The following is a 14,262-nucleotide window of genomic DNA, read 5'->3' as shown; positions in this document are numbered from 1 at the left end:
TCTTACAAGAGGATTGTGTTTTGTTATTCTGATAAATCTTTTTTAATTAAAATGGAATTTGCATTTGATTTTCCTTTTTGCCTCCATGCTGTTCATTTACAGAATATCTACACACTTTTTTTTTCCCTTTCCTCTCACCAGATTTGTTGGGGACCAAGAAGCCTGGCATGAACTTGCAGAACTTTATATCAATGAACATGAGTAAGTCGTAAATTTTATTAGGAGTGTAGTTTTTATCACTATTATATAAGTTCAGAAGACATAGTTTCTGAAAGATTGGAGAGAGGCTATGAATCGTGTCATTGTAAATGAACAAAATAAATGAATGAAAATAAATCATCAGTTTATTGGTTGGTTATAGAATGTGAATGGCTTTAATTAGGTCATTTCTGTTTTGCTAAATTATTTTTGTTTGAGAAATAAATTTTTCTTTCCAAATACAGATGGATTCTTTGGGATTAGAAAGGCCTGCATTAGAAAAATAGATACGGCTATTTTTAGTGATTCAAAATTGTGAATTTTTAGAGTCTAAATTGTTCTAATATACAAAGAGTATTATACTCCCTGCTGTTTTAAAAATTCTGTCAATTGTATGCATTTATTAGCCTTAGTATTAAGAGAATCAACTCTTCCAAAGTAGAAGCATTCTGTTGCCTGGGCAAAAGACCAAGAATAATCAAGAATGTTGAATGCTGTAGGAACTTGCTTATTGGATATTTAATGTTTTTGTTAGCTTTTTTATTGATGCAGTGACAGGAGGAAATCCCAGTGTGAGAGGATTAGCCTTGTCTTAGTGCAAGTTTTCTAATAGTGCAGCATTAATGCTAACCTCCATCTACAGGCAGGATTTTTTTCTTTTTTCCCTTAGTTCTTCTGAATCTGAAGTATATCACATTGTTTCGTTTCTTCTTTCTGAGGGAATAGAATCAGATTCTTATGTGCATATTCTTATTGTGTATGAATAGTTAATATCTTTCTCATACTACAGATAACTGACACAGGAAATAAAATAGAATAAAGACACTATGTCTTACCTTTGCCTAGGGCTTTATGTGTAATGTGAAAGGGAGAATTAAGGTAGTTATCTGCATATTTCTAGTAAAACCTGAAGTAATAAAAGTAATAGTTGTGATTTAATGAATGTGTACTGTATTCTGGGAACCATTCTTCAGTTCTCTTCTGTGCTCTGGCTGTCAAAATCTTTTTTTTTTTTTTTCCATTACGAAATTATTTCCTGAATCATGTTCATATAGATGTATGTATGGTTATATGATCACATATGTAAACGTACTCAGGATTCTCTTATGTATGTTAGAGGGTAGTGCATTTGGCTTAAATGGTAATGTTTCCATTTTTCATAGCCTTTTTGCAAAATTTATTTTCATTTTTATTCTGGTGTATTTAACATACAGTGCTATGTTAATTTCAGGTATTCTATTTTTCATAGCTTTAAAGTCAACATTTGTAAAGTATATAGTATATAATTTAAATAACATGAAACTGAATTTTGGGAGTGCATAAAACAATTAACATTAGTTTTATTTTGTCCCTAAAACAGATGACAGTTACTTAAAGTGTTTTTGTACCTTTTGAAGATGTTGTGATTAAGAGCTTTAAAAGCATTTCAGATTAATCAAGAATTTTTTTAATTAAAGAAGTACCTAATGATAATTTGGAAAACACAGTAAAGAGTAAAGACCAAATCTAGTATAGTTGCATCATCTTATCTATAATTTATATTTTTTTTCTTCAGTACTTCTTGAAACAGAAACCTAAGATAGAATTTTTTTTTATAGCTTATGGTTTTCACTGTTATGTTTTGACACACATTCCCTATCACAATAAATATTTCATGGTGTGATTTTAATGGCCTTATATTATTCCATCTTATAAATGTACTCTAGTAATTCTTAATCAGTTTCCTAGGAGAATAGAAAGTTTTTTTTTTTCTTTTTTCATTTTTACTATAATTCTGTATTAATTATTTTATTTCCTTAGACTAGATTCTTAGAAGGAGAATTATTTGATTAAACGATATGCACATTTTTAGTGATTTTGATAAATCATTCCTAGTTCTTCACTGGAAAGGTAGTATCAGTTTCCTCTCACATCTGCAATTATTAGCATACCCTTAACACTGGGTGCTATCGTTCTTTTTTTTAGTCTTTGTAAGTTTTGGTAGGTGAAAATTGGTTACAACTGTAAAAATTTTTAATAGCTTTTTATATAAGTGATATGAAACTTTGTCAAGAATATATCCTTGTTATATATCTTTTTAATATTGAGTTTTTAACTTATAGAAACTTCATATTTTTATATAGTCAGATATATCAGTTTTTATTGCTTTATGTCCACTAAGAACTACATAAATATATCACCTCTGTTTTCTTTTTTCTTTCTCAGTTTTATTTTTTTGCATATGTTTCTAATAGTTCTGTATTTAATTCTAAAATAGGCTGTACTTTATTTTTAGGCTATACTTAAATTTATTATTTGCTTCACCTTGTAATGGCCACATTCGGTTTTGCTTTATTTTGAGTTGCTAAACAATTCACTGAGATAGAGTTGAATGTATACTTAAGAGGAATGAACTGAAAAATCCCAAGAAACCAAGAAATACAAAGACAGAAAAGCACCTGAAAAGTAATTTCCTTTTAGGGGAAATGATAATTGTGTTCATCCTCCCTTTTTATCTTGTATTGCAGAACTCTTTTTGGTTTTGAAGCTAGTTATTTACAAAATCACCATTTATTTTTTCGAACACAGAGGAAATATCCAGGTTTAGGGTGAGTGGAAATAAAGATCTCCAGATTTTTTGAAACTCTATGAAAATCAGAATCTGTTCATTTAATTCATTTAACCTATTTGGGCAAGTCATTGTAGTAGGTAGGGTTTTTTTCGTTTTACTGTTTGTTTTTGGTGGAGGAGGTCAGTTACTGTGGGATGTCAGTTTTGTGGGCACAGTGGCAAATTGTAGCAATTTCGGAGTTGCAAGATATATTTATCATTTTGGCATTCTTTTTGCATAGGAACAAATAGAAGTAAGCTCTTTTAAATATAATAGGTCATGGGCAGCATTGCTACTTATAGGTCTAGAATTTTTACTCCAAATAAATTTCCAAAGTAGAATGTTTATATAAGCCTGTTCATTGTCCTTACAGAGATTGAAGAAGATATAGAATTCTGCCATGTGCTTTCTTTTAAATATCTTTAAGTTTCCTTTATTTAAATTTGCTTCTGATTTATAAATTCTAGGTTCTATTTCGTGACTGCAGTGATATGTATCATAGTAGTTGACCATATTAAGACATTTTACTTGTTCTAAATATAAAAAATTAGTAAAAATGTATACATTAGTACTACCAATATGTATTATAAACAAAAATATTTTGAACAAAAACACTTAATTTTTTTTTACTTACAGTTAAAACTAGATGTTATATCAGGAAGGGCATTATTAATATAAATTAATAATGACTGTGACTGTGGTTCCTTTTTGTAGGTCCAGCCTTATTATGAAATTCAATACCAAATGGAATTATCAAAATCCTATAAGGAAAAATCATACTGTTGATAAAAACAATGTAGGGATAGATATGTAACCTATACAAATGTTTTGTGAGGAACAGAACTTTGAAACTTTCTTTAGTTATTGACTCTAACATACTAATACTAGTAGTTATTTTAAGTAGATTCAAATCATTTTAATTCTCTAATCATTGAGTCACTGTATGTGATGAATTAACTTTTTTATGCATTTGGAATGCGATGAGCTATGTATCATTTTGGGGAGAATTGAGAAAATGGTCACTCAGGTCACTTTCCATATGATTTAAATGCTCTTGCATGAACCTCTCTTGAGAAAATTGTATTGGATCATCTTCTGCTCCTTTTAGCTCTAAGTGTATTTGATTCTATACTTTATCCACAAAATTAGTTTGATTTTAGACTTTGTAAGATTGGGGGAAGGGATCCTCTTCTGTATGTGATACTAAATAATTTCTGAGAAAAATACTTTTGACATTTATTTTTCAGTAGAAACTCATACCTGCCTATTTTATCCTACTTTATGTTGTAGATAAAATAGATAAACCAGTCATAGTTGTGCTCAGCCCTTTTAAATCTGTGAGAACATTTATTCTTTGCATTAATACGAATTTTTGTGTCATCTTAGTAAAACAAAATTATTTAGAAGGAACTGTCTTTTTAAAATTGAGTGTTTAAGGTAGAGACCGCTTTCTTATAGAATGATAAACATATATTAGATAGGTAGTTATAATACTTTTGTTCTAGACATTTATTTAGTCATTTGTTTAGTCATTTATTATATTACCTATCACATGTCAGGAACCACTAGGTTTGGGGTATAAAAATGAAAAAGGCTAAATAGCTGTATGATCCTTGATAACAGTATATATATATATATATATATGTATATATACATATATATATACACACACACACACATACATATATATATATCTAAAATGCTATGACTTTTGGTAATCTAGAGGGTGTTTTTGGTTTCTCTGGCCCTTGGGGTTTGATTGTTGTACCTGCTTTTATGTTACCATTGACCTCTTCATCACTACATCATCACCACGGTTTTCACTGTGTATGCATTAAGAGTAGGCTGTTTGGGGTGGCACAACCTAGATTTCAGTTTGCATCTCTTTGCCTTACCAACCTAAAATGGTGATAATTTCCTACTTCTCAGGGTTTTGGTAGAATTAAATGAATTAATACATATAATACACCTAGAGAAGTTTATGATACATAATGAGCACATAATACAAGTTAGCTATTATTTTGTATACATACGTGAAACTGCAGCATGTATATTTTGAAAAGTATATCAGACTTAGTGTAAAGATAGGTAGCTTTGTATGTTGGTGACATACATGCCAAAAATAACTGTAGGTAGCCTTTTTCTGTTGGGTATTGTCATCACCTTTCACTGGGAAAAAATTTTACAACACCTGTGTTCTTTAGGATATCCTAAAAACAGTGACGATATTCACATTGCTTTAAACTTATACATTGAGGGAAATTACAGTCATGTGGTATAAAACCATTTTTCCAGAGCCCTTTGTAGCAGTCCTCTCCTCATATTTTTAGCAGGATGTTTGTTTCTTTAACATGATGAAATATTAGTAGAGTGCATATCAAAACCACTAACTTGATCCATTTTTCATGAGTTTAAAAATTTATAACTTCATTAGAATTTTATATTGACAAGTAATGAAAGGTCTTTTTAATAGAATATATTGGTAAATAGGTGTCAATAAAGGATTTTTGTGAATAGATGGTACTTAAAATGTTTATTTCCTCCTTACACTTTAGTTATTTGAATATTTTATTCAGCAATCAGTGGACTTGAAGTTATTTTATATGTAACCTGATCCAAGCTTGTGAAGCCAGTGTTGTGAATAATGTTTGGAGTCATAATAGTGACCCAGTTTTAAGAATGTAGTATCTACTGATTGTTCACAGGCTGCTTTAGAATTTAAGCCTTTGTTATTTGTATTTAAGAATTTAGCATAGCAGGGCGCCTGGGTGGCTCAGTGGGTTAAGCCTCTGCTTTCGGCTCAGGTCATGATCTCAGGGTCCTGGGATCGAGCCCCACGTCAGGCTCTCTGCTCGGCGGGGAAGCCTGCTTCTCTTTCTCTCTCTCGCTCTGCCTGCCTCTCTGCCTACTTGTGATCTCTCTGTCAAATAAATCTTAAAAAAAAAAAAAAGAATTCAGCATAGCAAGTATTTTATTAATGAAGCTGTTTAAATTTTGGGAATAAAATGTATAACATCACTAAAATTATTTTAAAATTATTTTCAAGCATTGTTTTAAATTATTTTTAATCATTTTTGTTTTAGCTAAGATGATATATATGACTTTTAAAATTGATTTCTCCTCTTCATATTTTTCAGCTATGCTAAAGCAGCCTTTTGTTTAGAGGAGCTAATGATGACTAATCCACACAACCATTTATACTGTCAGCAGTATGCTGAAGTAAGTGCTTTCAAAAACAACAGGTGTACATGATTTTATTTTTGTTGGTGTTAGGTATTATTTTGGAACTAAGAATATGTCTTTAAGTGAGGCACATATTTAAATATGTAAGACATCTGATGAAAACTGTAGGTGTAAAAGCTTTACATTTTTAATATTATAATGGGAATATGGCTTTAAAAATAAAAGCACTTACATAAAACAGTGAAATTCTTTGTATTTTTAATTGTGTATTTTCTTTCCCAGTTCAGAACTAATGATGCCACAGTTGTTACCATTTAATGACTTTTGAGACGTTACAGTGATTGCGATTTTTAAATCTATATTCTAGGACATTCATACTAAGATCAATATTTTTGGAAGTAGGAAGTATTTATCTTACTATTAAGAATTGTAATACAATTGAATGCTCTAAGGTTAGAAGCATTTCATTAATAATAAATGTCAAGGTGGCTAGTAAAGGGCAACTCAGTGTATGTAAGTATAGATTTAGAATGCTACTAATAGAAAATATTAAGTTGTGAGGCATTACCAAGGCAGTTGAAAAGAAATTATATTGGTTTTTTTATTGATAGTATTTTGTTTTAAAAAATACTCTGTGATCTTAATGTTCATAGAATAGGTTTTTCAGGGAGGTAATGCTTTAAAATTTAGCTTTATCAACTTTAAGATGAATTCTTTTAACATCTTGCATTTGTTTACAGAGTATCTGTTTCAATTACTAATGCCTGTGGTATGATGCAATGTGCTGTATTTCAAAGTAGTAAAATAAACAGGTTACAGCACTCTGCAATTTTTAACAGGTTAAATATACCCAAGGTGGACTTGAAAACCTCGAACTTTCAAGAAAGTATTTTGCACAGGCACTGAAACTGAACAACAGAAATATGAGAGCTTTGTTTGGGCTTTACATGGTGAGTAGAGGTGCATGTTTAATGTTATTTTATGAATTCTGTCATTTAAAGTCCATTAAATATCCCATCCAATCACTTCCCTCTGTTTGTATTTTGTTGGTAAGCATATTTTCCTCTAATTAAAAATGAACAAGAGGTTGTAAGGCAGTTTTATCTTTAAATGTTAATACATCCTATTTGATATTTTATTAATTATTTTATTATTTATTATTTAAAATATCTTCTATGCTATCAGAATTTAAATCTGCTTTTTTATGAAATACTAACAGATACAAAACCATATTATGTATCTTAATTGTTTTGATATTCTTGGGTTTATGCCCAATATGTATTTCTTACCTTAAATTATAATTGTATGACATAGTTTTAAAGTATGCAATAAAAGACATTAGCAAAAAAAACTCTACTGAATTAAAATTTTTCTATGGTACAAAAAAGAGCTTGGAAATTGTGGGAAGCATGTAATTAAATATTTCTGTGGCTTATGTGTGCCAAATGATGAACTTAGAAAAGTCAGTTAATAAGAGCTATGGGAAATAGAGGAAGAATTTGCTGAGCTTTAAAATATACATAGAATGAGCCCCTTCTTAGAGCCAGAAAACTTTTTTTTAATAGGCCCGTTCTTTGAAATTTTAATTTATTCTGGTCTTTTCAAGGACTTTGCGATAAATGTCTTGTTGAGGCTCAGTGAAAAAGAATTGATTGTAGAAATAGAGGCAGGAAGAAATATAATGAAATAATTTTTAGGAAAGGAATGGCAAAATGTGATTAGAAAATAGTTCAGAGGGATTTCAAAAATTTTCCTGGATCTACCAGTGCCAATTTTAGTAGGTTGGAGGTGTGGTATAGTAGTGATGTTGTCTCTTTTTACCAAATAAATGAAAGACTAATTAAAAAATGAATAACAATAGATTAGTAATGATATTTTATATATAACACTATGTGCTGGGCATTGTTTTGAACTCTATTTTTATTTTAAATCATTAAATCCTTATTATCAGTTATTTGAAAAGATACTGTTACTACTACCATTTCACAGAAAGTGAACCTAAGACACAGAGTGGTCTAGTTAATTTGTCGAAAGATGAACACAGACTTACTAAGTGATTGAGCTGGGATATTGGGATATCAGCTCAGTCGGTTGATTGCAGAGTCATTCTCTTAATTACTTCATTTGCTAAAATTCATACCAAAAAGGTGACATTAAAGACATAGACTTGTAGGTTTTGGCCAGTAAGATTTTGGCCAGTAAGTTCCTAAATCCTCATTGCCAGAGGATGAAGGAGTGGGAAAGAACCTGTAACACAGGTTAGGTATAAAAGAAAGACTTGATTTTTTTTTTTTAATGACACAGATGAATCCTCTTAAGAATAAGATATATTTAAACACAAGATAAAAGATCTTCCTCTCCCCATAAATACAATATATGCTTAAAAATTAGTATATAATTTTGGTGGTTTACAGATTCTTTCATGGATCCTAGATTAACAATCCCTCGTTTAAGTACATTTTTTAAAAGGAGAGGATGGATCTATCAAATTGCCGTGATTCTAACTGGTGCTGTGGAACATAGTATGGAAACTCTTGGTAAAGTGAAAAGAGAACTAGATTGGAAGTGAGGATCTCTTTCTATTTTTAAAGCTCTAAATAACTTGATTTGGTCAAGTCAAATCACTCCTAATGGACTTAAATTTTTCTTCACCTGTTAATGTTGGAAAATGCACTAAATTTTTTTTGAGATTCCTTCTTACATTAATATTCAGTAATTCTATAATTCTGACATTGGAAAGCTGAAGCAATACAGTAATAAAGAACTAGAAATAATAATACAAAATTATAATGACCTTCAATATCCTATAGTATTTAAATGATATTCTGCAGTATTTAATTTTATCTTTAAGAGTTGTGGTAGATAATAAAATTAATTTAGGTATTTAAGATGCTCTTTCTCTTTTTGTCACTTATATTTTAAACTATGTTTTCATTTTTAAACACTAATTTCATTCCACTTTGTTTTTAAAGTTGTTTTGGTATTCTTTGTTATCCCATTGCAGATATGACCCTTACATGTTTTTTATTTTTTATTTTTTTATTATCTTGGCTAGAGAAAAGGAATTTTGTTTTTGATGTTTCTTTTTTGTTTTTAGTCGGCGAGTCATATTGCTTCTAATCCAAAGGCAAGTGCAAAAACAAAAAAGGACAACATGAAATATGCTAGTTGGGCAGCTAGTCAAATAAACAGAGCTTATCAGGTCAGTATTGATAGTTTTATATTATATAGGTTAGTTAATATATTTCTTAATTGTTTTTGTTTCAGCAAATTAACAAAGCCAAATGTCTGTCATTGAACTTTTATTCCTTTGGGTCTTAATCCAATGTATTTTAACTGTGTAGAACTAACCTGTAGGATCACTTATTTTTTTCTTTTTTCAAAAGCAGTCCATTACTATTAGATCCCTTAAGTAGCCTTACTATCTGGATATTTCAGTAGTCAGCATTTGGCAAATAAAAAGTGATTCTAAAAATCCAGAAAAGGTAAACAAATTGTGCAGTGTATTTTAGAAACAAATTGTGCAGTGTATTTTAGGTGTGTTATATATTAATTAGAGTATCTCAGGTAATTAAAAGGGAGGAAGAAAAGCCTAAAAGTAAACTAGCCAGACTATATAAAAAAGTTTTTGTACCCTGCTTACGTGTCAGATCTTATCTGAAACTTCTCCACTCATTTCTCAGTTTTTTGAAGCTTGTCGCTGGGAGGTTCTTCAGAGAGAACTCATAGCAAAACAGTATCTTCTTACAGACTGCATGTTTATAGAATTGTCTCTCTGTAGTCTTTGTATTTGAGGGATAATTTTGGCTTTTTATACAACCTTTAGCTTATATTTACTTAAGTATCTTAAACGTACTGTTGTGTTTTAGGATAAGGTACTGCTGTTAAGAAGTCTTATTCTGTCCTGATTTTCTTTCCCTGAGTGACTTAGACTTTTTGTCTCGATGTCCAAAGGAATTTTTTTTTATCACTAAAATTCAGTAGTTTCACTACCGTATGTTTTATTGATTGTTATTGGGTCAGTTTTCCCAAATATACAATAAACCCATTTAATATGTAAATTTAATCCTCTTTTAATCTGCAGAGAGTAGCTTTTGTGTTAAATATTTTTTGTTTGATAGCCTAAGTTTTTTTCCCACATTTCTAATTATAAGTTTATTGGATTTCCTTTCTCACCTCTTTACACTGTCATTCATTTTCTTTCAAATCTTTTTTGTTATTTTCTTATTTTTTTCCTCTGTATTAATTTTTTTTATGGAGTTAATCTGTATTCTCTTTTTGTTGTTGCTGTTCTCCTTGTTTAAATCAGATAGTTTTTATTAGGAGGTTTTTTTTGGAGTGAGGGCGTCAGAGATAGAATAACTTTCCCAGCTTGTCTTTTTATGGCTTCCGTTTTGTGTTTTATATATATAGATATATATATAGATATAGATATTAGATATATATATCATATATAAATATGACCTTTCTGTATGCATGGTCTTTCTCAGAATTAGTCTGGTTCAGAAAGTTTTGTCTTCGGCCTTCTGTTCTACTCTTGTATCTCTGTAGATCTTGAATTTTGAGGTGTTGCTCTCAGCTTGAAATGTTGCATTCTGTTGTTAGTTTTATTTATTTTATTCTGGGATTTGCAGCCTGTGGACATCCCTACCTTCCTCTCATCTACTCCTTTCTCTTATCTGAACCATCTCGCTTTTTTACCCCTAGTGTTTCTGCCCTGTTCAGTTTGGTTTCAGTTTCTGGTGATTATTCTTCACTGTGAGGTTTTTTCCCTCCTGGAAGAGGGTGTTTGCTGGACATATTAGAGATTTTGAGGTTGTAGACTTGTTTAACCTCGTATTTGATTTAGAGCTTTGAGACTGTCCTGGTTTTGCAGGCCATTTGCAGAGTCATCAGTTTATACTTTTTTCATTTCTGTGGCATGTAGAGGACTCGGTTGTGCATCTTACCATACATACTTCTATCATACAGCCGTTGATCTTTTGTAGGACTTTTGTAGGTCTTGTCACTGTTGGTGATAAAAACCACATTACAGGGTTTGGGAGGATTACCTCTAGTGTAGTTTTTTTGAAGATGTTCTCTTTAGGCTTGTTTTCTGTTATTTTGTTTTTGGTACTGTTTCTTTTGTTTTTGTGCTCCTGATTGGAGAAGGTTGGGGAGATTAAAATAATTTAATGTCCACATGATCCCATTATTTAAAGTCACTTTAATGTATTTTTATTATATATAATAGAGGATATTAGTTCTGTTGGCATATTGTAAGTCAGAATATTTATAAACAGCTAGGCTGTGCTTCTTCAAATGCAGTTAGTTTGAGATAGCATAGATTATAGTAGGGTTCCACACGTAATAGGTCTAGAGTGTGTCTTTATGTGTGTGTGTTTTAAAGATAAGACTTAGATAATAAATATTATAATAAATAATAAAAACTAATGTAATGGTTTACAGGCTACATCCTTGTTTTTTAAGCTACTTTGAGAAACAATTAGCTGGTCAGAGAGTGCTTTTTTTGACATGGCATGAATATATTTTTAAAATCAGTTTTTATTACAACATGCATAGAAAAAAGAACCCAAGTCATAAATATACATTTTAATGAATTATACGAGGTAAATATATCCAGGTCAAGAAATAGAAACATTACAGTACTCCAGAGCCCTCATAGTTCATCCTCTTAATTTCTATTCCTGTTAACCTCAAGAGTGGTGATTGATAATCCCATAGTCTTGGCTTATTTTTGATTATGGTATCATAGTATATTCATTTTTGTCTACTCTATTTCACTGTTATGTTTATTTATCCCTCTTTGTGTCTGTAGTTCATTCATTTTCATTGTACTATAGTCTATTGTATGAACATACTACAATTTAGTCAGTTGTTGATAGGCATTTGGGTTATTTCTGTTTGGGACTATTTTGAACAATACTACATTGAATGTTGCTGTAGTCTTTTGGTATAGATGTACTTCTAATGGGTGTATACCTTTGAGTGGAAATACTGGGTCATAATTTGTTTTCCATATTAGTTGTTTATAGTCTCACCAGCCATGTTTGGTAGTTCTTGTAGTTCCACATCTTTATCAATACTTGGTCCTATCAGTTTTTATAATTACAGCCATTCTGGAGTATGTATAGTATCTTGTAGTTTCATTTTGCATCTCCCTGATGACCAGTGAGATTGAATACTTTTTCATATGTTTATTAGCTATTTGGATATATCTTTCATGAAGTCTCTTTTTAATGGGTTTATGACTTTTTATTTTGTTTTTTAGTTTTCTGATTATGAGCTTTTTGTTATATGTGCAGTAAATTTCTTCACCTTCTTATTTGCTATTTCTCTCAAATGATATTGATGAATGAAAGTTCTAAAGTGAAATATCATTTATATTCTTTAATGGTATGTGGTTTTGTATTGTTTAAGAGATCGGTTGCTACTCATAGTCATACAGATAATTTTGTGTGTCTTTAGAGGTTTTTTTCCTTCTACCTTTTGTATTTAGATCTACAGCCCATTTGGAATTGATTTCTATGTAGGAAGAGAAATAAGGGTCAATTTTCCCCCAAGTAGCAATCTAGAGAATTTCTGTCCATTTCTGTATTCTGTCATGGGTCCCATGTGTGGAAGTTAGTATTACCGTGTAGGAGTTAAGAGAAAAATACAAATGCTGGATCCATATTGTCTATGTTCAGAGTTTGGCTCTGACATTTATTACTACTACTACTACTATTATTATTTAGTTTCTTTTTTTAAAAATTTATATATTTTTATTAACATATAATGTATTATTTGCCCCAGGCTACCTGTCTGTGAATCATCAGGCTTACACAATTCACAGCACTCACCATAGCACATACCCTCCCCAGTGTCCATAACCCAGCCATCCTATCCCTCCCCACTCCACCCCCCAGCAACCCTCACTTTGTTTCCTGAGGTTAAGAGGCTCTTAGGGTTTGTCTCCCTCTGCTGTCCCATCTTTGTTTCATTTTTCCTTCCCTACCCCCCATGACCACCCGCCCTGCCTCTCAAATTCCTCATATCAGAGAGATCATATTCTGACATTTATTATTTATGTGATTTTGGATAAATTATATACTATCTCTGGGCCTAGCCTTTCATCTGCAAGATGGACACAATAGAAGTTTCTGAGGATTAAGGGATAATTTTCACTAAAGAAATGTCAGATAAATGTATCTGCAGCTGTAAATGCAGTTTTTCACTCTCTTCTCAGTTATTTTCTCATGTGAACGATTGATAGTCTATCCTCACTTGTTTTCTCTTTTCATTTCAGATTTAAAGCTCTATTCAGTATCTAAATTCAGAGTTTAGTTTTATTTTCCTTTCTCCTGGTCTCTTCAGTAATACAAGGCCAGACGAGTACGCCCTTCCCTGCCTTTTGAGATGCACCTTATCACCGGACATGAACCTATCATTTTAGTATTTTAAGCCATTGTTCATAGATCTAAACCTTGTTCTTTAGTACCCTCCCTGCCATTTACCTCCCTGCTCCTTTTTTTTTTTAAATGTTGCCTTACTAGATCCATTCTATTTACACTTATTTTATAAAGTCTCTGTGTTCTTTGGAAGGAGCTCTAAGAGTGTCACTGGTACTCTTCAGTATTTGAGTTTTGTATCAGAAACTCCTTAGTCCACAGCGATGTTTTGCACATCTTTACTGAAGATATGATTTGTCTTCTCTTGACTCTATAGGAAAGGATAGAAGAAAGAACTTTTGCCAGTTTCTATCATTTTAGATACCACTGCAGGAAGACAGCACATCTCTCAGTTGGTCTTGTTAGGTTTCTGCATAGCAACTCCACAACTCCTCAACTAAACTCATCATGCCAAATTTACTTGCCCTTAGGCACCAGTAACAGGTTTTAAATAAAGTTTCTTTGCGCTTTTAAAGCTTGTATATTCTGTGCTTTTTCTGTAGAGGTTCTGGGTTCTTTCTGTGAATCAGATTCCATAAATATTTCTATCCGTTACCTTTTGCTAACTTACTGAGTTAAAATAACAACTTATTTATGTTTGATTCTATAGGTATACTGTTTGGCTTGGGCTCAGTTGAGTAATTCTGTTCGTCTCAACTGGGCTTATTTATGTTTCTGCAATGGTTATGCTAGTGGTTGATGGCCTTACTTAAATATCTGACTTTGACTGTCAGCTTGGAGTGCTGGGCTTTGTGTTTCTCATTTGGCAGCCTGGCTTGGACTTACTCATGTGGTGGTCTCAGAGTTCCAAGAGTAACAAATAGGCAAGCTCCTTTTTGAGTCTCTGTGTCACATAGGGCT

General features: G+C 31.4%; 1 protein-coding gene across 1 annotated transcript in view; it reads left to right on the top strand.

Moving 5' to 3' along the window:
• EMC2 (ER membrane protein complex subunit 2) overlaps positions 1-14,262 on the top strand; it is a 43,019-nt gene that overhangs the window by 24,495 nt on the left and 4,262 nt on the right. Inside the window, exons 7-10 of the mRNA XM_047727153.1 lie at positions 142-201; positions 5,926-6,007; positions 6,811-6,921; positions 9,069-9,173. Coding sequence (XP_047583109.1) covers positions 142-201; positions 5,926-6,007; positions 6,811-6,921; positions 9,069-9,173 — 358 coding nt within the window. The remainder of the gene's footprint in view (positions 1-141; positions 202-5,925; positions 6,008-6,810; positions 6,922-9,068; positions 9,174-14,262) is intronic.

The sequence above is a fragment of the Lutra lutra genome, chromosome 4 (assembly GCF_902655055.1).
Source record: "Lutra lutra chromosome 4, mLutLut1.2, whole genome shotgun sequence".
NCBI lineage: Eukaryota > Metazoa > Chordata > Mammalia > Carnivora > Mustelidae > Lutra > Lutra lutra.
The sequence above is the reverse complement of the archived record's forward strand: the minus strand, read 5'-3'. Positions and strand labels throughout refer to the sequence as shown.